General features: G+C 36.2%; 1 protein-coding gene across 5 annotated transcripts in view; it reads left to right on the top strand.

Annotated features, from left to right (window-relative positions):
• The window catches only part of UNC13C (unc-13 homolog C), a 599,284-nt gene that overhangs the window by 485,699 nt on the left and 89,554 nt on the right, over positions 1–24,031 (top strand). For all 5 annotated transcript variants that reach the window (XM_084969723.1, XM_084969731.1, XM_084969719.1 and 2 more), the window contains 3 exons: positions 418–561; positions 8,673–8,750; positions 14,347–14,424. In XM_084969723.1, coding sequence (XP_084825849.1) covers positions 418–561; positions 8,673–8,750; positions 14,347–14,424 — 300 coding nt within the window. The remainder of the gene's footprint in view (positions 1–417; positions 562–8,672; positions 8,751–14,346; positions 14,425–24,031) is intronic.

Below are 24,031 nucleotides of genomic sequence, written 5' to 3'. Positions count from 1 at the left end.
TACAAGTTCCAGTGGGCTTGTACAAAGCTCCCTTGTTGTCCTGGAAATTTTCCAGGATTCCAAGATTGGAAACAGACAGCCTCCCAATTCCTCTGAAGCAACTCAGTTGTCTTAAGTCACAATTGACTTGCTAAACCATCCTAATTCCTGTGGGAAATGAGAAATTGAAAGAACTGGTCCCTCAGTTCAGTAACGGAGAAACCAATTAATAGCAACCTACCTCATGATACTAGTTTTACTATACTTTCCAGAAAAGGAGATAAATTATTTTAAAATGGGTATTTTATTACTGAGAAATACATGATATGAAGGTACATGATATAGGAGATTCAGTGCTTTTTGTTACATAATGAAGATTCTTTCCATTCAGTCCCTCTAATACACTTACTGGGATGGTTTCACCTTCTCTCCCCACAGTTCCAGCAGACGTCTGATCATGCACTCTTTTCTTGCTCTGTGGTTGATGTCTTTGCTCAGCTTAATCAGAGCTTTGAGATTATTAAGAAACTGGAATGCCCCAATCCTGAAGCATTATCTCACTTAATGAGAAGATTTGCAAAGGTAGGTTGAATGGAACAAATCCTTTCTTTCCTAGGACTGTGGCATGTTATTATTTTCCTGCACAGAATCTGAAAAATGCTGTTGTTTTGTAGCATCAGTCTTGTCTGACCACTACTCCAATTTAATTTTCTAATTCTAATACAAGTAGGCTGTTTCAGGTTTGTCAAACAGGACTTTTTTGCCTTTCCTGTTTCTTAACTACAGATTTATCATCTTAAACAAATATATTAATTATTCACACTAATGACTCAGTCATTTGTAATTGATGAGACTGCTATGGTGGCCAAATTACTTTCCATTTCAGCTTTGTAGCTGAAAATAACATCTTGAAATTTCATACTCAAACTGCAAGTATTTTTTAGCAATAGTACATTATAGTGCAATGAAAAGTATATTGGAATTGAAGTAATGAAAACTGAGCCCTAATTGTAGGGTGAGTCTGAGCAGTTCCCTTGATTTTTATGAATTTCATTTTCTTAGTTGAAAAATTGATTTTGAGCTTAAGACTTCTTCCTCCTTTTAATGAAGCTTTTTAATGTCTGAAAACATAATGTTATGTTAATGTCTAAAAAGGCTTGCACAGTGCTTACTACATTGCTAAAATGTTCAAGGGAAATACAAGAAAGAAAAGGTGCTGTCTCTGCCCTTCACATCTTAAAAAATATATACAAAAATAATAATTAAGCCCACATGACATGACCTAATTGGAAGATGGCATGAAGAGGGATACAATTCAGTCTCAGGCACTGTGATATCCACAGTTGGGCAGAAGGAAAACTAATGAGAGCCGAAATAGACAGAGGTTTCCTGGGAAAAATGAGGCTCATTCAGCCTAAAAAGGTGAAGTTAAAATTTGAAAAGCAGGGAGAAACAATCCTCTGGGGGAAAAAAAAAAATCTGTTCTGGGAGAAGCAGCAGGGAAGGTTGGGAGAATGAAGATGGGTCCAGGTTTTAAAGAGCTCTCTGTTCCTAGGTTGAGAAGTTCAACCAAATCTTTTGAACCATTTAAGAAACAGTGGATATTTGGAAATTTTAAATCAAGGTAGCTATAGGAAAAATGTAGGGATGTAGGGCACAGACCTACAGATGGCCCCAAGGATAAGCCTGGCTCCATGAATGATGGCAGAGGTCTCGGCTGTTTATATGACACTACTTCCTCATTGGCAGACTTGCATACTTTATTCGCCACTTTATTCATTGATGTAGTCATGAATAAACACAAAAAACTTATAATGAGACGGCCAAACCTGTAAACAACTATAAAAAAAGTCAAATGCTATAATCAAATTACCTCAGAGGTTAAAAAGGATATGTATTACATAATGCTAAAAAATAAGGAAATGCCAAAACTCATTGAAAGAGTATAATATTTAAGATGTACTAATTGGCTAGGGCTGCCATGAATAAAATACCACAGAACGATGGCATAAACAGTAGCAATTAATTTTCTCACCGTTCTGGAAACTATAAAATCCAAGATCAAGGTATCAGCAAGTTTGGTTTCTCTGGAGACCTGTCTCTTGGCTTTTTGCAGATGGCTGTCTTCTTACTGTATTCTCACATGGTCTGTGTCCTCACATGGTCTGTGTCCACACCCCTGGTGTTTCTGTGTGTCTAAATTTTCTTTTCTCATAAAAACAACAGTAATATTTGGTTAGAGCTAACACTAATGGCCTTTTACCTAACTCACTTTTTAAAGACTCTGCCTCCAAATAATTGTCATATTCTGAGATATTTGGAGTTAGTCTCAACTAGTCATTTTGAGGGGATATGATTCGGCTTATAAAAATGTATATATTTAACATGCTACTGAGTTTAACCACAGACACAAACCCCAGGGAAGATTACTTCACTTGCATTAATACAAGAAGTCTAAATTTAAGATCTTTATGAATGGAAGGCTTAAGCCTGACCCTGTCATAGGCTCTGGCTCTTGGAAAAGTCTAAGCCTGGTTCACTGACAGGTGGATTAGGAAAGGGCTTCTTGTGGGAGACAGCAGCTTTATTAACTCTAGTAGGATAGTTTATGCTGAGACAATAAGTAAACCTGGAAACCGTATGATTTAACACAAAGGTTTACTTCCCACTCACTCAATGTCAGATATTGGTTGGGTGACCGACCCTATAGGGGAGCCTTTGTCAAAAATAAACAAAGCCAGTTACTAGTTAATCAGTAATAAACTATTGCAGTGGGGAAGAGTCCAGAATGAACCAGACTCAACTTCGATTTGTACAGAGGTCACTGGGCACTTTAGAGGGAGAATGTGGGAAGCGGGAAGGTGCAAGCAGGAGCTCTGTAGAGTCAGGGAAGAGAAACATTGCAAAAAGCAGGAAGAGGGGCTTGGTCTATGGAAAGCTGCTCTGGATTTGCTAACTGATGCTTATTGGAGTTAGGCTGGTACCCCTCCCCGCCCAGCAGAGGCTGGGAGACAGTGCCCTATCTACACGTGTTGGCTGGAACAAATGGTAAATTTTTTATCAGTCTTGACTTTTCTCAGACAGGTACTTTAAGGGCATGTAGGATCATCCTAGGGGTATGGCTTTGAGCTGTTAGAAATTTTGCTACTGTTTTGTTCAAGTCTTTATAGGCCAAGGTTGAGGCCCTGTTGAGAAGCAGTCTTGGAGGAACTAGGATAGAGTTTGGTAAAGAGAGAATTTTTGTCATCCTCCACCATTCTGTGACTCAGCAGTGCTAGCTTGAGAGGTCTCACTGAAGAAAGAGCATAGAATTCATAGAGAGCTAATGGAATTACAGTTGGAAGGTTTGACCCACATGGTGAAGAGTCTTAGAAAACAGACAAGTGGCTAAACTTTTTTAGTAGAAAATATGGAGCCAATGAAGGCTATTATACCAGTTGTCAGCCCCAACTATATTAAAGTATTTTTATCTGCCATGAAATATTTTGACTAGTTAGACTAAAGTAACCTCCCACTTTTAAAGATAATAACTAAAAATAACTTACGGGAACTTTCTGAGTAGTAGCCGATTCCACTTTCCTTATATGGGGAAAACTGCAGTGAATTTTGCAAGAGAATTATTCTAAAAATTCCCTAAGTCTTTTCTTGACTAGCTGTGTTTTGGGTGACAGCCAAGAAAAGAATGAAATAGAGTCATTAGGGATAGTGTTTTAGAAAGTGTCACATGCTATTCCTGGAACTCTGAAGTGGAAGCAAGATCATGTGAGAATTGAATAATCTCATTTAATTAATATATTTAGTAACATATGATCATAACTGCATGTATTACAAAAGTAACTGGAATTCACTGACAGAGTACTCAGGTAGCAGGTTATGTAAGGAAGAGACATGGAAATGTTGCAGGATTCTCCTGCAGAGAGACAGGACACTGAGGCTTTTTGCCAGGAAGTAGCGTTTATTTGAGACAGCACTGGCTCAATGGATTCACATCCAGAGGCCAAGCCCTGAATGAAGTGGGGCGCTGTCTTATAGACCCTCCATTATTTTTTTCTTTTGCACTTCCCTCCCTTTGTACCCCTTATAAGGTAACATACATTCTGTAAATTCTGGGTGGATGTTTTATGCTACAAAGTTGCACATGGGTACAGATTATGTCATACTGCTACAAAGTTTGGAATGCCTGCACAGATGCTGATTGTGTACATTGCCTTCCCTTCCCTTTGTTCTGGGAGGGCCCCTACCACAGAAGCACTGAGAGAGTAGAAGGAAGCTGAACTGGGACTCTTTGAAGCAAGAAGAAAAGAATTAGGCCCCACCAGTCACTGAGGAAATATGAGCTTTTGTGGGCACAGTAAAATAATTTCAGTGAAGTAAAGCACTTTTAATCCATTGACATTCAGTACTAACTAGTTATTATCACAAAGAGATGAATTTATCACAAAAATAAAAATGGGACTCTGTGGTTAATATAATTAGCTATTTCACAATAATTTTAGATGATTGGAGTTTGTTTTATTTCATTGGATGTGACCATCGATCCCAAAAATCCTATCCTTAGGATTGGGATCCATGTATCAAAAGATACTGAAGTCATAGTATCTTTCTGGGACTTAGACTGATTTGAACCATCCCCTGGAGAGAATATACATTGATGACATCTGCAGGCATCTTAGAGAAGTTAGTGCTGTAAAATGGATCTTAAAGGGATCCGTTGTTTTCACTAACACCTATATAAGACTTGGGCATCAAACAAATGCTTCAAATAGCAGATACATTCAGGAGCTGTGATGAGGGGTAAGATAGGCACATGGTCAGTGAATTTTCCTATGGCTGTACTGCTGCTCTTGACCAGTATGGGTAGTTTGATTTAAAAAAGAGAAATATGGAGTTCCCATCGTGGCTCTGAGGTTAACAAACCCAACTAGCATCCATGAGGACTCAGGCATGATCCCTGGTCTCACTCAGTGGCTTAAGGATCTGTCATTGCCATGAGCTATGGTGTAGGTCTCAGATGTGGCTCAGATCCCAAGTTGCTGTGGCTCTGGCGTAGGCTGGCAGCTATGGCTCTGGTTCGACCCCTAGCCTTCAAACCTCCATATGCCATGGGTGTGGCCCTAAAAAGCCAAAAGAAAAAAAAAATGGGATTGATATCTTCAGCACTGCTTAAAAGCAAACCAAAAAATGTTAACCGACTCCTGGCTATGAGTTAGTGATATTATGGTGAATGAAACCCATACAGTCTTTGTTCTCTGGGAACCTAATCCTAATTTTAAAAAACAATGATGCTAATTATTTAAGTACTACCATGTGCTAATCACTTTACATATATTGTCTCATTTATTCTTTACAACAACCTCAAGAGATAGATAGCATCATTTTTTCAATGATGAAACAAGCTCAGAAAGTTTAAATAATTCAAACAATAGTAGAAAGGGTATGAATGAAATACTTTCAATCACTATACAACCAATATACTACTTTCACAGTCTGGTATCATCAGAAATCAATTGCTAAGTTGGAGAGCAGAAACTCAGCATTTATTTTTACCCTTTAGGCCAAACCCAGGCATCTGAAGATGACTCTATCTTATTTGAATGCATTAAAATACAGTGTATAAGGAAGTGAACTCACATTACTAATGTCACTTAACAAATACTGCTGTATTCTTATCCTCTGTGTTGTTCTAATACTGTAGAACTCCATGCATAAATTGTGACTGCAAAGATGCATTTGGACCAGGGTTCTTGTCTTCATGATTGTAAATGTAAGATCCCTTGGAGGACCTTCCAATAGTATTGGCAGAATATTTAGCCTTCTTGTACTAGTGCGGCATCAGATCAGGAGACCATAGTGACTTTGATTAATTGATGGCCATCCCAACTCAATAGTATCAGAAGCTGTATGTTAAATCAAAGTAGATTGAGGCTGGGAGATATTTTAGTCATCCTATCTGACCTTTAAATATGGCAGAACCCCTTGCTTCACTGCCACAATCCTATTAGAATTTCATCTTACTTAATCTGGGACTCTTTCAATGTTAGTTTCCTTTCTTCATCTGTAAAAGAACTGTCTACACCTCATGATGATCTTTTCACATAAATGGTATTTTATTCTGGAACATAATGAAACTGCCTCTCTTGGGCTATCTTTTGCCTGCCTCCTTCCCTACCATGCAGGCCTGGCTACATTCCCCTTCCATCAACAGGTTCTCTCTGAAGAGTTACCTCCATCCTGCTGTACACTAGGTGGAACAATGGTTCTCAAATTTCAATTTGCATCACCTGAAGGTTTGTTAAAACATAAATTGCTGAGACCAACCCAGAATTGCTGACTCAGCTGATCTGGGATAGGATCAGATAATTTATAGTCCCAACAAGGTGATGCTTCTGAAGCTATTGGAGACAGGTCTTAGGTAGACATAACTAACTACAGATGACTCTTGAACAACACAGGTTGGAACTGCAGGGATCCACAGCTTTTCAGTAGTAAATAGTACAGTATGACATGATCTGTGGTTGGTTGAATCTAGAAGAAGTGTGAATATCAAAAGCTGTTTATAAATTATACATGGATTTTTGACTGTTAGAAGGTTGGCACCCCCAGCTCTCTGGTTGTTCAAGATTCAATTGTGCTCACTAGTTTTAATTAAAGAACTCATGTCTGAGAGTGATTTTACTTTGTTGAATAAATTAGAATGAAACTGAAGTTTCCCCTAAAATGTGCATGAATACTTTCATTCAGGTGTACTTTACATGTTCCCAAAGAAATGGATATTATTATACCCAATGTACGCACAACTCTTATGAGCACAAGGCCTTAAACTACATCCTACATGGCTAAGCCCTTGTCCTTAAATGCAGCCTATCCTGACTTGCTAACCATTGGCATTTATAAGCTAGTAGATCTGAGATCATAGGATCAGTTGTCCTCCAGCAGGAATTCAAGGAACAGGGTTTTCCTGTGATGTAGAGGCAAAATTACACCAGGGGATACCTTGAGAATAATCAGAGAATGAATGTCTGGATTCCCCTGTTCAAAATAGGTCTTGAACAAGTGATAATCTGAGTTGCAAGGAGCTCTCAAAGTAAGGCTTTTTTTGGGTTTGGTTTTTACAATAGAGTGAAATAATTTCTGTAGTTTATACTGCCATAAGAACATGTAAATTGAGAGTAGTGTTCATATGTATGAGTAAATCAGAACTCTTTAGGTAAGTTCCAGAGTCATTTTCAGTATTATGTCTAAAGTAAAATTTGAACAGCTGCGCTTAGAAGATACTTTAGTCTGATTCGCCACCTGTTTTCCTAGACTTATTCATCTGCTGCTTGATAAGATATTATATTTTCCAAGGCCAATTTTCTATTTAAATTGAGACATATTATTACTTTACTTAGTACTTCCAGAAAATACCAGTTCTCTTTCTGCCGATTATTCCTAATTTCAGTTTTCAGGCTTTCAATTGTGATTGTTAAAGTCTATAAAACAAGTTCAGAGTCACATTTAATGAATTCAGGTTTGTAAATTAAACCCTTCTTCTTCACCTTAGCTCTTTGGAGTGTTTCCCTAGGTTGATTTTGAGCCACTAAGAAAATTCAGATGAATATGTTATACAAAAAAAAGCTCTTTCTGTCTTTGTTTTTCTATAAAAAGTGATGGTCTGTATCTACTGTGATTATTGCTTTCTCTCTTCTAATAAAATCATGTCCATATTTGACTTATGATAGTTCAAGCTATGTAAGTAACAGCAGTAAGATGCAAACTCATGAATACCTATTTAGGTAATTAAAATAAAATGTAATGAACAAAATTTGTTCATTTTCTCTTGTTTTGTGTAATTAATGGAAGGAGAGGACATCCTTAGGCTCAGAAAGAGTTATTAGAGAAGTGAAATGTGGAGTTAGGATGAAAAAGACAGAAAGAGGAAATATCAGGTAATATTTTTTAGCAAATATTGCATCAATACGTAACTTACTAAATGAAAGGTAAATATACTGAGATAGTGTGATTCAACAAAAATCAAAGTTGAGGTTTTAAGAGGTGGTCCTTGTTATCAGTAAGGTTTTTTTTATCATAGGAAAATACTGAAAATATTCATCTCTAAGGGACATATATGGGACTGTTCTGACCCTGCTCATTTAGAAACATTGCATGAAGTTGAAAAAATAAGCACCACAAGGAATTTTTGTCACAGTAGATGTGTGTGTCTGTGTGTTGGGGACAATGATGGGAAGTAGAAACCCTGAAAGGTGATCAAAGGATTAAGTGTCATTTATTCAGGAAAAGAAAAAAAGTCATTGGGGGGCATAACATAATAAGTATACAAGCATAAAGGAGGTTACAACAAATAGTATATCTTCTGAGTATTGAGATAATTTCAAAATACAGAATTTTGTGTGATGGCACTGGTTGCATTAAAATGAAATGAATCCATATGGACTATCCTCTAGATGTTCTCAGAAATGTTACAAATTGTCGTCTGAATAAAATAGTTTAATTGAGATCCTTCTTTTGGCAAAGGTATAGATTTAAGTGCTACTTATATCCTGCCTTCATCTGAAAAAGACATTAGAAAAGAGTGCCCGATTAACATAACCTGTATTATATGTGTGTGAGTGTATAGATAGATAGATGTAGATGTCAATACAGGTATTTATTTACCTGGATATATGTCACAATGTTTTTTTTTTTTTTCCTAGACCATCAATAAAGTTCTGCTTCAGTATGCTGCAATTGTATCAAGTGATTTCAGTTCATATTGTGATAAGGAAAATGTAGTAAGTAAAAATGTCTCTAATTTCAATCATTCCTCAATTGAGAGCTGCTTCCTCAAACTAATAAATGAGCAAAGGAATTTGTTTTCTTTCTGTTTTCATACAGGATGATAGGAAATAGGGATCTCAAGAGATTGTTTAAAAATTTCCTAGTAGTCCTGAACAGGTACAAAATAGAATTCAGAGGAACGTGGAGAGCATTGCAATGCTAGCCAGCTTGTGGTTTTCTGCGATGATAAGGAATATGACTCATATAAACAGTTGAAAACCCAAGTCATTGACAACACTGGAACTGGGACCTAGGAGTTAATAATGTTGTTAATAAGTGTTGACACCAACTAGTGTAATTTTGGCACAAATACCAAAATGAGTATAATTTAGCCTTTCAGTTTTCAAATAAGCTGAAAAGGATGGTAAATGTAAGCAGTCATGCTGATTTCTACCCTGAATTACTAACTTAGCCTTTTATTTTTTGGATGATTGAGAAAATATTGATAAAATCTTAAGCAGTATTTCAGCTTAATATGAGGAATAAAGAGAAACAAGAGAAACTAATTTGGAATATAATCTGTGTTATTTTATGGTGGAAGGTAAAAATATTTTTTGCCATATGTAATTTTAGGACAGATATATTGGTAACATTGTAGGAATTTTTATTGAAGTATAGTTGATTTAAAATGTGTTAGTTTCGTACAGCCACTATGGAGAACAGTTTGGAGATACCTTAGAAATCTATACATAGAACTTCCATATGACCCTGCAATCCCACTCTTGGGCATCTATCTGGACAAAGCTCTACTTAAAAGAGACACATGCACCCGCATGTTCATTGCAGCCCTATTCACAATAGCCAGGACATGGAAACAATCCAAATGTCCATCGACAGATGGTTGGATTCGGAAGATGTGGTATATATACACAATGGAATACTACTCAGCCATAAAAAAGGATGACATAATGCCATTTGCAGCAACATGGATGGAACTAGAGAATCTCATACTGAGTGAAATGAGCCAGAAAGACAAAGACAAATACCATATGATATCACTTATAACTGGAATCTAATATCCAGCACAAATGAACATCTCCTCAGAAAAGAAAAACATGGACTTGGAGAAGAGACTTGTGGTTGCCTGATGGGAGGGGGAGGGGGTGGGAGGGATCGGGAGCTTGGGCTTATCAGACACAACCTAGGATAGATTTATAAGGAGATCCTGCTGAATAGCATTGAGAACTATGTCTAGATACTCATGTCACAACAGAAGAAAGGGTGGGGGAAAAAACTGTAACTGCAATGTATACATCTAAGGATGACCTGACCCCCTTGCTGTACAGTGGGAAAATAAAAAAAAAAAAATGTGTTAGTTTCAGGTGTAGCAAAGTGATTCAGCTTTGTATATATATTCAGGTTTCTATACATATATATACATACGCACACACATATGTATATAGTCGTTTTCAGATTCTTTTCCCTTATAGGTTATTACCAAATATTGCATATAGTTCTCTGTGCTACACAGTAGGTTCTTACTTATTTTTTATAGAGTAGTTTGTACTTATTAACCCAACCTCCTACTTTTTTCCCTCATCCACTTCTCCCCTTTGGTGACCATAAGTTTGTTTTCTATATCTGTGACTCTATTTCTGGCCTATAAATAATTTTATCTATACTTTTTTTAAAAGATTCAACATAGAAGCGGTATCATATGATATTTGTATTTGTATAGCTTTAAAAAAAAGACTAAAAAATATTTTTAAAGTCAGTACAAGATATTTCAAGATGAAAATGAGAGATTCCCACCCCCCCTCAAAAAATCCATTCCCCCCTATCAGGCAAGTCTCAAACAGAATTCTTGGTGAAATCTCATTGCCCTCTTGCTGACAGCTCATTAAGATAAGTCAGTCGTAATGGTTCTTGAAGATCCTAAAAGATTCTTCTTTTCCTTAAATGAAAATGCTGCCCAGATATTTTACTAAAACTCCCAGATCTCTCAGCAGTGATTTCTAGCTGTCATTGATTATAAATACTCTAATAGACAAGATAGAGTATTTATTTATTGAAAGCATCTGGTTATAATTAAATTCATAATAATTTGAAAAGTATTATACTGAAAATCAAAACAGTGCCAAATAATTTCAGAAAAGATTCTAATTTAATAGGATAGCCAAACTGAAGGTTTTGAAATGTGGCTATGAATTATCAAGGATAATTTGTGTCATTCAGAAAGGAAAAGTTGTCTTAAAAGGCCCATGCAGACTTTTACATTATGTGTTAACATTCATAGTATAATTTTTTAATGAGGAAAAAACCTAAGTCACTGTTTATTGTATTGTACTCTATATTTTTCTTTATACTTTTCAAAATCAAATTTTTATGAAGAAAAAATCCTTGAAATATTACATCCCAGGAATTTACTTTTCCTTCCTCAATGCTTTCCTAATAACTGATATCTTGACCAGTCTTAGACTCTCATTCAAATGCCAAGTATCATTTTAGATTTTTCATGAAAATATATCAGCTGGCTGCTCAATGTATGCTTTGAGCTGAGATAAACTGAAGTGCTTTTGTATGTGTGTGTACATATCACCACTGTTACAGGTTTCTTTAAATATCAAGAACATTGAAACATTATTATTTTCTGTCTAGATATGTCACTATTCCTATTTCATGTGAAAATTGTACTATAAATTTTTAAAGAGAGACATCTTCTAAGAGATGCCCATATCATGTGCTTTACCAGGGGTCAGGATTAAAGATGACAGTTAAACAAAATGTCTGTCACAGAATATTTTTTTCTTCTGTGACATTTTAAATGTGGAATGGGTCACAAGTTTTTAATCCATTTTTTTTATACTCTGCATTATAGGAAAGCAGCATTATATCAGAATTACTTAATTTTGTATACTTAATTAAATCTTTTTCAACTTAGAAGCATGCTTTGATAGAATCTAAAAAATACAGCAAACTAATGAATATAACAAAAAAGTAGCAAACTCACAGATATAAAGAACAAACAATGGTTACCACTAGGGAGATGAAAGGGGGTAGGGGCAACAGAGGTACAAACTATTATGTATAAAATAAGCTGCAAGAATATATTGTGTGACACAGGGAATATAGCCAATATAATATGGTGTATTATATGACAACTATAAATGGAGTATAACCTTTAAAAATGAGAATCACTATATTGTACACCTATAACTTATGTAATATTGTATATCAACTACACTTAAATTTAAAAAAAATATATAAGGACATAGTTTGGTCATGTAGAAATGGCCATAGTTTGAACAGAACTAACTTTTACATTAATTGTATTTTAGGTTCATAACTCTATTCCAGGTTCAGATTAATACATTGTGACATTTTTATGGGAAAAGCTAAAATATACAGATTAAAAGATTGCAAGTTAACTTGAAACATAGATTATTTTATCTAACTAACCTCATCAACAAATGATGCTTCTGAATTAGGTTAATGTTCCATTTGTTGTGGATATTTTAATTTGTTTTTTTTTTTTTTTTTTCATTTACTAGAGAGGTGTTTAAAGTAAAAGCTGTTCCCCAGTTAGGTTTAAAGAAGATTTGTGTAATTTAATTCTCTTTAGTGATTTGATAAACTGATTCAGCAAAATCAAAATTGGAACATTTCAAGGTCAGAGAAGGTTTAATGAAAGAGGAGTCTCATACCTGTTTTTAATCTCCCTCTGGATAACTGCATCTCGTTTTTTTCTATGGAGCCTTGACAGGCGTCAGTGGCAGTCCTTGCCAAGTGAGCCCAAGTATCTATGTTCCTTTTGTTTCTTAGTAGCTCTCTTCTACTGGAAATGGTCATATTAAGAAGGCTTGGCGGTTGCTTTAATTTGTAAGGTGGGGACTAAAGTACAGTTACATGTGTCAAAAAAAGAGAAGCTTGAATGTTAATTTCAAATAATCATACCCAGCCTACTTGGACCCATGGGAAGCAGAGTGATAAAGCGTTTTACCCCTATTGTCTTTCTGCTTCTCATTGAGTCATGCTCTTCCTTAGTGCTTTCCCCTCTGCAATGGGGGAAAAAAAAAATGACCTGTTCCTTATTCTGGAGCAAACAAAGGTCTGTAGGTTCACTTTGTTGATGCTGGGTCAAGATGCTAAAACCCTGAATGTCATACGTGCTACAGAAAGACTGAGACTAAATGCAGGGGCTCTCAATCCCAGCTGGTGATCAGAATTGATTATAGAACATTGTGGTTCAGCTTACTGAACAGAATCTATAGGAGGTAAATCTCTGTGTTAAAAAAATAAGAGATAAATAAGTGCCTGGAATCAAGAGAATAGTTGTCAATTGTTTTTGCAAATTGAAGTTAGGATGTGGTCACATGAAGAGTCAGGTAGAAAGTTTCTCAAAGGCCAATAATGTGGTTAAAAGAATAATAAAATCTGTCCACCTGATGAGCACTAACATCTCTCTAATGTCCTGTACATCCTCTGCATGCCTCTCTCTGATTCGTTATTGGCTCATTTCCTGGCACCTTGGAAGGCATATCCATTTTCCTTTCTTTCACTGTTTTCTTCCCCTTCTGGCTCTTCAGAATCAGTATGTAGCAAATATTAAATTATTTTATAACTTCTGAATTCCATTTTCCAATTAGTAATTTCTACTATTCTGAGGACACACCTAGTCCTATCACAAAGCTTTACATCTTTATGTTATTGCTCTACTTCTTCCTCCTTGGAAACAAGTCAAGGAACATTTTAAAAGCATGTATTATATGCAAGGCTCATGTAGTACCCTGTGAGTAAGAGAATGCAGAAAAAGACATAGCGGCATGTACAGTACATTTAAGGTCAGATGGTGAGATGGTCAAAAGCTAGTCAAATATGAAGTTAAATAAAATAAATGTCAAGTGCTTGAGAAAAGGACACCATCTGGGAAAACGAAGGCCCTAACATGAATGATGGATGTGACTCAGATAGGCAAAGAGTTTCATGTGAAGGGGCCACATCCTAAGCCAAACCCCAGTCTGCCAAGCACAGGTGTTTGGCGGGGAATAAGCCCTTTGGATTTGAGAGTTCATCACAGTACAGTTGAGGGAGTTGAGAGAAGAACATAGTTTAGAGCCATATAAGTAATGGCTTTGAATACCAACATGTGGACTTCATCAATAGCCAGAATTTATTAAAAGTTTTTAGATTTCTTTTTTCTTTGCATTTTTGAAATTCAGATGGTGTTTTGGATTTTGAAATAGTCAAATGATAGAATTATTTAAACTAATTTGTTTTTCATAAAGTAAATCTTTAAAACACTGAATTTGGTTAATTTCTAAGTATAAAATGCCATAGTGCTAAGAATAAAACAAACTTTCATAAAAAGTCTCCAATGATTTATTATCAAAGTATATTACTAAATTTGATTCCCCGAAGTGGTCATTTTTTGCCTCTTCCATTCTTAACTGTTATAAAGTATAATCTGAAAAAAGTATAATTATTCTATTTGCTAAATGTAATAGGACTTCAGTGATAGTTTCATATGAAGACATTGAAGGAAAACTAATTCAATAATTTAATGTAAAAAGGATTTTCACTCCTTTTTGTTGTTGTTTGCTTTATTTAAAGCCCTGTATATTGATGAACAATATTCAGCAGTTGCGGGTTCAGCTGGAGAAAATGTTTGAATCCATGGGAGGAAAAGAGGTGGGTATGTTTTTAATGTCTGCATTTGCTAAATATCTACTTAGAATCAGAAGCAGCAGATCTCTTTGCTATAGAAAGTGACATAATCATGTTTTTACATGGCTTACCTAAAAAGCAGGACGTGCTAACAGTCTAAAATACCATTAACATTACAGCTAAGGCAACTATTATCTACAACACAAGTAACTACATTAGAAGTATGAATAGAAGGAGGGACAAGGTCACTAGCCTTTGTAGTCTGTATATAATCATATATACACAGTTAAATATATTTATGTATATGCTGATGATCTATAAAGTTCCACAAATGGCAAATTTTTTAACAAACTACTCAACGTCAACCTGATCTGTTTTCTTCTGCAACGTGCTTTGCAGGTCTAGTGGTTCTTGATGTATTGGTGGTTTATTTTTCACATCTCAAAAATCTGTCCAAACTGTGTTGTGTTCTGTGTCTGTAATGTGTTGTGTCTTTGTCTAACATCTCTGACTTGCAATTCCATGAGCAGAAGAAGGAAGGAGAAAGATTCTTTTATGAGGTTTGTGATAGTAAGCATCTTATCCTTCACCTGGCTGTTTCTCTTCCCAATCCAGAGACCATTGCACTTCCTCCTTGTTCTCATTTGCTTATTTGGATCAGGCAGATGGTGAAATACTAGCTGTGCCCCAGCCTCCTCGCGCTGCCACAGTCTTGTATTTCACAAACCAACATGAGCATCTCAGGAACCGAGGACTGGAGATGGAGGTCACACAGCTGATGTTCTCCCACCATCGCTTCCTCTGTAAAACAATCCCCAGGGTAACTGGAATGAAGGGATACTTCTGTTTAAAATTTTACATACTGCTACTTATTGCCGTAAGTGTATGAGATGTGTAAAGTGAAGGTCGATTTCAAAGCAAAGATCCTATTCATTTCTAAATTCATGAGGCTGAAAATGCCTCAGTTAAGAAGAGGCTTCTTCACATGTGTTATTTCTATTACCCTAAAGAGATTTTTATACATTACCCCCACCAATGTCTTTTTCATTATTCTGGAGCCTCAGTTTTTTGAAAACTGAACTTGCTATTTAGCATCTTACAAAGAAGCAGCACCAGGATACATGTGTGTGAAGGTGAAAAACTTTGAAAACAAAATTTTATGAGCTGCGCTGCCCCTACTGTCTCAGTCTAGTCTGTATAAGGCTTCATTCCCCAAAATGTGTTAATGTTTTTTGCATGGTTTGAGGATATCAGTCTCATTTTTTAGAATTCTTTTGCTGAACAAGGTGAGCACAAGCAATTAGGGAGCCTAACTGGAGAGTCCCTTTTGAATTTTCCTGATGTTTTATATTCAGACTTCAGTCCTCTTACTGTTTTGAAAAGTAGTTAGGAAATGACTGATTTCTTGTGGGAAATTCTATCTCCTTTTAGCGAATTTTAAAGACCACATATCATTTGAAGACAGAGTTATATTTAAAATGCCACATTTCCAGGAGTTCTCATTGTGGCTCAGTGGCAACAAATCCGACTATTACCCATGAGGATGTGGGTTCAATCCCTGGCCTCACTTAGGGGTTAAGCATCCGGTATTGAGGTGAACTGTGGCGTAGGTCACAGACATGGCTCAGATCCTACATTGCTGTGGCTGCAGCATAGGCTGGCAACTGTAGCTCTGACTAGACCCTCTAGCCTGGGAGCTTTCATATAGTATAGGTGTGGCCCTAAAAAACAAACAAAAATAAATAATAAAATAAAATGCCTCATTTTCAGAAATCTCTCCTAATATTGTGACTCTGTCATTACTATACCATGACTGAACCCTAATGTCAGTGATATCTTGCTGAAATGAATGTTATCCAGACACATTATTCCTATTTTTAAGGAAACTATGTGGGCCAAGCCACCAGGTAACCAAAATTGATTATTTCAGATAAAATTGCCAATTTGAAATGTACAGTTTTCACATGATAAATTGAGTTGCAAATCTATGGCTGCATCATAGAAGTCTCCTTTCTGGAGAAAATGGTGGAAGAGAGAAAAATTGAGCTGGGTGACTTCTCCCTTTATAATTCTTGCAATGTCAATTGCTCATCTCCTCATACATAATTTACAGGGAAAATTCAATTAAATACATGAAATGAACGTCTAGCTTCAAAAACAGAAATTGTTAGAGGGATAGCATTGACTCTAGCTCCTTTCTTTTCCAACATTTAACTAGTGTTTTCATCCCATCCCTTCCCTCTCTCTCTACCTTCTTTCTATGTTCTCCTATTTCCCTTTCTATGTACTGTTCCTTTTTTCTTTTCCATTTTCATCTTGTCTTCTGTTGCTAAGAAAAAGCTTTAAGCAGGCCTTGTCAGCACTGCAGAGGGGTTAAAGAAATGTCAGGAGAAACCATGTCTGAGTGCAATAGGTGGCCTTCTAGACAGAAATAATTATTAATACAAGAATGATGTTAGAGTTGCTGATTGCTATACTCAGCCTCTCCAGAATCTCAAAATAATAGTCATAGTCTTTCCATTCTAGTTATCTATAAGGCAATATCTAAAAGAATTCCTTAACTTGGGGCTTTCATAAAGGTGAGAAGGGGTTTTATTTAGAATGACAGATTTCACCCTTTGGTGCAAAAAGTATATACCGCATTTATGGGAATGTTCAACAGACTTTAATGATAATACAATGGGTTTGTACTATTGCCGATTCCCAGTTATTTCCTCACAGTGGAACTGGTTATAAAAACCTTGACTGCTGTTGCTAAGGGAAGCTTTCTAACCTAGATTTTATCCTTCTTCTAGGGGTTTCTAATAATTTTGTGCCCCACCATCTGTACTAGGATGTGCACTTCTTGCTATAGAAACCTAATTAGCAAATGATCGCTTGTACATTTGCTCAAAATAGCTTTTGATGCCATGTGTCCATTAATTGGCTTCTAATAACAGCGTGGCTTTGCCTCTGAGACCATCTGCAAAGTGCTGGCCGCTTGCAGGCCTAGTTGCATGACGCTGCAGCTCTTTCCTGCTTTGACCCAACCACTGTTAGGGCAGCTGCTCTCTCTTCACAGGATAAATCTCTTTTCCCTCTGGAAACTGAAAGAGTGTTTTAAACCCTTTTTATTCATTCTCTGTGTGGAGTCCAAGATGGAAACTTGGCTTTACACTGTGGTGATCTGGGGGGTGATGCTGTTGACAGTGGCTCCAAAAACAGGCACTGGAACAGCCCCTGTCAACAACTGCACACACAAGAGCCCATGGGCCCTGCAGGCACATCCTTTTCCAATGCCCTATATAGAAAAAATAATCAAGAGAGAAAAGCAGACCACTAACTTTCTTCTTCTATAAACTGTCTCAACAGCCCACTTCCTGCATACAAATTAAGAGCATGTTTTCCATTAACAACTCTCTGATTATTCCAGAGAACAACAACAATGTCTCAAAAACCATCAAAAGTAACCTTTAGGAATGAGGCCCACGGTCTGTTTTTTAGAGAGCATCATAGGTGATTTTTTTTTTTTTAATGTTCATGCAGTATGGGGAATCACTGTAGAGAACAGATAAAATTGTAGTATGGAATAATAGACGTTAAATTATTTATACCACAATCCCTTTATGGTATTATTTCTCCCTTTGTAACATAGTAACAGCAAAATAATCATCAGAATTTAACAATTTTCATTTATTGGTTAATGATTGTTTTACTGTCCTATAATAGCACAGATAGCTCAAAAGTAAAATAGATCTATCATTTGGTTTATATCATTGTAATAGCTTAATTATTTCATGAGTGTAACTCAGCATACATCAATTACAAATAAATACCTAGTCTATATTCATATTTTTTTTCATAAAAACATATTGCTCCAATCTACAGAGGGGACTTAGTGATATTTATTTGGTCTACAATCTACTTTGTACAAGTACATGAAAAAGAAAATCAGATAATTCAACATTTAATTTCTTTTCAGGAAGCTATAATATAGGTTATGAACTTGCATTGTAACATTGATTTAGAAGAATTATGACCATGTTGTGGAAGCAGGAGCATTACTCTATCACAACAATGTGTTGTTACAATCATCTCAAATGGCAGAATCTATAACTATCATAGGCCTGCTATCCTGTTGACTGTGCTCCAGATTCTAGTAGTTAGCCAGCATTAAGTCATTTTAGGGAAATATGGGGGTAAGCATTTGCTTAGCTAAATTTTCTCATTCTGACTGCAGAGTAAACCAAATAGGTACAATAATCATGTTATTTTGTTGATATTTCTCAGAAGGATTGAAGCTCTTGATTTATCTCACTGTGGTCAACTTTCCTGAACAGGGCTGATTAATGAGGAACATAATACGATCTATCCTAAAGATGCACATATTTTAAGGAGCAACTTAATTATCTTTTGTTTCAGAGATGGATATCTATATTGCTTTTCATTTTTTAATAATGAATTTGAGGTGTCAGAAACTGAATCTGACTGCCCCAAAGAAAATATATGTAGCTGATCAAAATTCATTGTAAAACTTACTAGCCCTGTGGACTCAGTCTTCAACTAAGCAACCCCCTGACCAAAGAGGATAGAAAATAACTTCTGTTGTATTCTACTTGGCAGTATTCTTCCAACTTTATACTTGCTGGGCTATAGGAATTGAAGATCATTGCTATAAAGGATATAATAGTTCATGCCAGTAGTTTTTGAACTTCAGCATGTATGAGAATCATCTGAAGAGCTGATTGTAACACACATTGCTGAACCCCATCACAGATTATTTGATTCAGTGGGTCTGGAAATGGGCCCCATGGTTTGCATTTCTAACAAATTCCCATGTGATGCTGATGCTTTGGGTTGGGAGACTGCATTTTGGAATTACTGATCTTTGCTTTTAGATCAGCAACCAGATAATTAGGAAATGGCTCAGAATACCCTTGCCTCATCTGAGCATGACTTATAGTCCACCTACCTAATGTGTTTCGAGTATTTTTTGTTTGTTTGCTTGTTTTTTGTTTTTTTTTTTCTTTTTAGGGCCACACCCATAGCATATGGAAGTTCCCAGGCTAGGGGTTGAATTGGAGCTGCAACTGCTGACCATGCCGTACCATAGCAATGCCAGATCTGTGCATGTCTGCAACCTATACCACAGCTTACAGCAATGCTGGATCCTTAACCCACTGATTGAGGCCAGGAATGGAACCTGCATCTTCATGGATACTAGTAGGGTTCGTTATCGCTGAGCCATGATGGGACCTCCCTGTGTTTTGAATCTTAAGAACACATCAGCTTTAATGTGTTTGAATGGACCTTGAGACAGCATGCAATTGCACAGGGAAATATTTGGATTAAAGAATATAATAATCCCAAAATATAGGTAGCTAATTTGCAGTCTTATGCAAATATCCAGCATTTTCAACCCTCTGGACTTTATACTTACATTTTATATATAATCTTATTCAAAGAGATGTTACAGTTGTAAAGTGGCTAAGTTTTATGTTCAGATTTTTGATCTGTCTCATCCTTTCTCAATGTAAATAGAGATATAATTCACTAGTTAATGCATTAATGAAAAGCTAGCTACTATTTTTATCTTTTTCCAGAAATACAAAATAAATTACAAAATAAAATTGTTAAAGTTTGTATTAGATGTCATTAGATAATAAATTAGATAATTCAAACCAGATTATGCCTTCCTGTGTTCTAAAATTGTGCCAAAGCAGTTCGCAAAGTTCTTCCCATTTAATTGAACTGTCTATTGGTGCCTACTTATATTTTCTGCAGGAGGTGAGGAGTTGATATAGGATATTAAAAAAAAAATAGATACTCTATACTCAAAGAGTTCATAAGCAGAAGACCTTGTAAAACAGCAATTAGATCACAGTTCCCTTTTAGGCCCAGTGAAAGAGGTATTCAGCAGCCAAAAGTCCCCTGTCCTGTTTGGACCACTTTAGCCACCTCTTCCCCTCTGGGCTGACTGCCTCAAGGAAGAGCAGATTAGAGCATGCTGAACGTGAAGACAGAATTTTGTCTTTCATTAATTCATTCAACACATTATTGATTTGCTGAGCACCTATTATAAACTATAATTTTTACTAGACATCACTAGTTACTAAGATGCAGACCCCACCCTCAAAGAGTTTTGAATATATTAGGGAAGTCAGAACAATTAAAGAGGTAAAGTTTGTTGGGGGTACCCCCACACACACTGATTTATAAACTTGAAAGTATTTTTCAAATGAGAGTTGTAATTGTGATATCTGGCAGTAAGTCAAAGAATAAACTCAAACCTCTAGCCTATTATTGTGTAAATTAAGCTCAAAGGTGAGATGTATTTAGCTGAATTCATTAAAAGTAAGCAGTTATTTTTAGTTTAGGCAGCAGATAACAAAGGGGACTGGGTGCTTGAAGTGCTGGCCTCTTATTTTGGCAGCGTGAAGAGACTGCCTGGCTTTCTGCTCTGAACCATCTCTGCAATTAGAGTTAACAAATTGGTCTTAATAGAAAATTAAGCGAATAATGAGGACCAAAAGGGAAAATTGCCTTGAGACATTTTAATAAATATGATTAAGGACCTAGCACTACTATCCCATCAAGTTCAGCTCACTGCTAAGTTTGTAATATGAAGAAAAGGTGCTCCCTCAGGGTTGAGAGGTTTCTGGGTGGGTGATACATGTCAAAATGAAAGGCAGACCCAGACAGGTGCTCCTCGTTAACCTCATCCTCAGAGCGTTCCCCTGAGATCATAGAGTCATTCTGGGGCTATCATGCATCTTTTTAAACTAACCTTTCTCTAAATCTTAAGAAAACTTCAGGAGTAAAAGCCAGCCTTCTCTCTGGAGGGAGAGAAATAGAGTTCTACTTTAACTGCCATCTTCTACAATAGAGCAGTTTTACAGTCCTGTTGTGGGTCCCCCTCCTTTGTTTATGCCTGCCTTGATAAACCATAAATCAATGCAGAAACCAATAAAACCGATTTCTTTAACCCAGCCAATCCTCTCTGTTCTCCCACTTGGCAGAGTGGCCCTCAGGCACCTCCTGCAGATGGCTCACTGAGAGAATCTGTCCCCATCACCTGATGTTCAACAGGTACTCAACTCAGTTGATTGAACTATTCACACTGTTGAACAGGGCAGAAATTCGGTAATGTGAACAGCTGAATGGGAAAGTCAGAGCAAGACAGGGCAAAAAGGCAGTTTTTAGAGAATAAATGTTATGTCTCATTTCTTCTATTCCTGACTTATCCCTACTCCACCCCATTTCATAGTTAATCACCCAATAGATGGACCTACTAAGCCCAAAATTCCTTCCCAGTCGTTATACTTATTTGTGTTTTTAAAAATGACTATTTTTAGAAGAGAATTTCCTTAAAGAACATATTTTCTTAGATCACTGATTTTCAGGCCTCATGTGGCTCCAGAATGTGACATCTAGGCCTTGATTTTTCCCCATCTATAAGAAAAAGAGAAGTGAACAATATGATTTCTAAAGTTCATTCTACTCTAAAAATCTGTGGTTATAAGGACAAGAACCTTGTGAGCAATCCATAGAGTATAGGGTTAGTATATGTGTTGTAGGTGAAAGGGAAAAAAAAAAGTTTGAAAGAATGTCATGCCACTCATAAGACTTGAGGGTATTTTTTTTTTAATTCAGATAAATATAAATAGAAAAATTGATAATTTACCATATGTTCACTAACTCAGAACTACACTGAATGAATTACAAAAGATAAGGCATTTTTCCCTTCAGTTGTCTAGTTTGAAGAACCTTACTTAACATATCTCAGGCATTTAGTTGATTTGAAGCACAATGACAGCTGTATTTACTGCCTACTCTCTTTAATTAGGATGAGAGACAGCTACTGATGTTCTTCCAGTTTTTCAAACCAAGAAATTAGAAGCACGAATTTATATAACTGACGCCTTTAGCATAACAGTTTGTGCACATCTGAATGGCATAAAAAATGTCACAGTCTATGAAAATGATCTTATAAGTTCTTGGGGAGGTTCTCTCATAAGAGGAATAATAATGAAAACTAAAGACAGGGTTGCATTGGTAGAGCTGGGGCATATTTTTTTACAATAGAGAGCACTGTGCATTCTTTTATTTCTGACGACACACCATAGAGTATCCATGCTGAGTGCTGTATCTCTACCAAATGACTTAGGGCTTTCCAAGGAGAGTAATTTTCTCCTGGATTCACTAGGGAATTTCCCCTGATTTCACAATAATCTGTTCTAAGTTGAGCTAGGTACTCTAGGCTGGATAAATTCTGATCAAATAGAAGCATTGGAGGGATTTTCCAAAATAAAAGAAATAGCAAGTGCCCAGATAAGAGTGTAAGACATTGCTTGAGGCACTTCCTTGGTTGAAATCCAGCTAGAGAGTTCAGCAGGTGTCATGATCAGATATAGGTTTTATTAAAACAACTCTAGGAACAGTTAGGATAGAAGTGGGAAAACAGCAAACAAGAACACAACCAGAACATGATTGCAGTATATTCTGGATGAGAAAAACTGTGCATCAGAAAATGAAGAGGATAGGATAGATAGAGAAAACCTTTCATTAATATTATCAATCATATTTGATATCCAAGAAGGCAGAGAGGAATTGAAGATGCCTTTCAGAGTTCTGCTTTAAACAATTTCATGCTTTCAACTAAATCAGAGACAATAACATAAGATAGGTAATAAGTACCCATTTTGATAGGTTGAGCTTGATGTCATCAAAGTGGAAAAGACTAATAGGCAGGTGAGAATATAGACCTGGGGCTCAGGGCATCCTGTTCAAGCTGTAGGTAATGATTCCAAGGTCATTAGCACAGAGTTGAAGCCTTAGGCGTAAATGTGATTGCTCAAGAAGGGAATATAAAGTGAAAAAAAAGAACAATTAATGAAAGACCTTAATATCAAAGCAACATACAAAGGACCACAGAGATAGACAAATCATAGGCAGAAAAATTGGAGATCTAGGAGAAAATAGTTTCTAGAGAAACAAAGAAATAAAGAGCTTGAGAAAGAGTAAGAAACAATATGAGTGCAGTCTGAGGAGAACAAAGTCATTGGACTTAGCAAGTAAGTGATCAGCAGTGCCCCATATATGAACATTTCCATGGAGTATCCAGAGCAGAAACCGCTCTACAAAGGATTCATCAATATTTAAGAGATAAGAAGGCAACATTTTACACTTATGTTGTGAGCAGTTTGAAGGTCAAGAGAAGAAAAGATATTAGCTAGTTGTCAATGAGAAGGTAGTTACAAATAAGTTTTTTTTTCTTTTATTATTTGTTCTACTCTTTATGTTAATACATTGTTTGAGCATGATTTATAGGATGGGTTAATAAAAATAACAATGGAAAAATGGAAGATAGGGATGTTTGATGTAACAAAATCCAAAAAGGAAACTGAGAGCTCAAGTTGAGTAACATTTACTTGTAAATGAAGCTTTCTTTTTTATAGAAATAGTGAAGTTTTAGTTTACTGAAGGATTTTCTGCAAAAATATGGAAGAGGGTGTGAACTCTACCAGACTAATGACCAAATTTTTGACACTGTGAAGATAAGGGCCAGGGGAGTAATTGGCCTTCTTAATTGACATTTCTTTAGATGAGCAAATAACAAACCTTAATGCTTATGAGCCCAATGTGAGGAAAA

The sequence above is a fragment of the Sus scrofa genome, chromosome 1, assembly GCF_054392235.1.
Source record: "Sus scrofa isolate SSC_HxYL_T2T_F1_AM1 chromosome 1, Sscrofa_HxYL_maternal_Yorkshire_Landrace_v2.0, whole genome shotgun sequence".
Classification (NCBI taxonomy): Eukaryota; Metazoa; Chordata; class Mammalia; order Artiodactyla; family Suidae; genus Sus; species Sus scrofa.
Note: the sequence above shows the minus strand (reverse complement) of the source record. Positions and strands in the feature narration are given on the sequence as shown.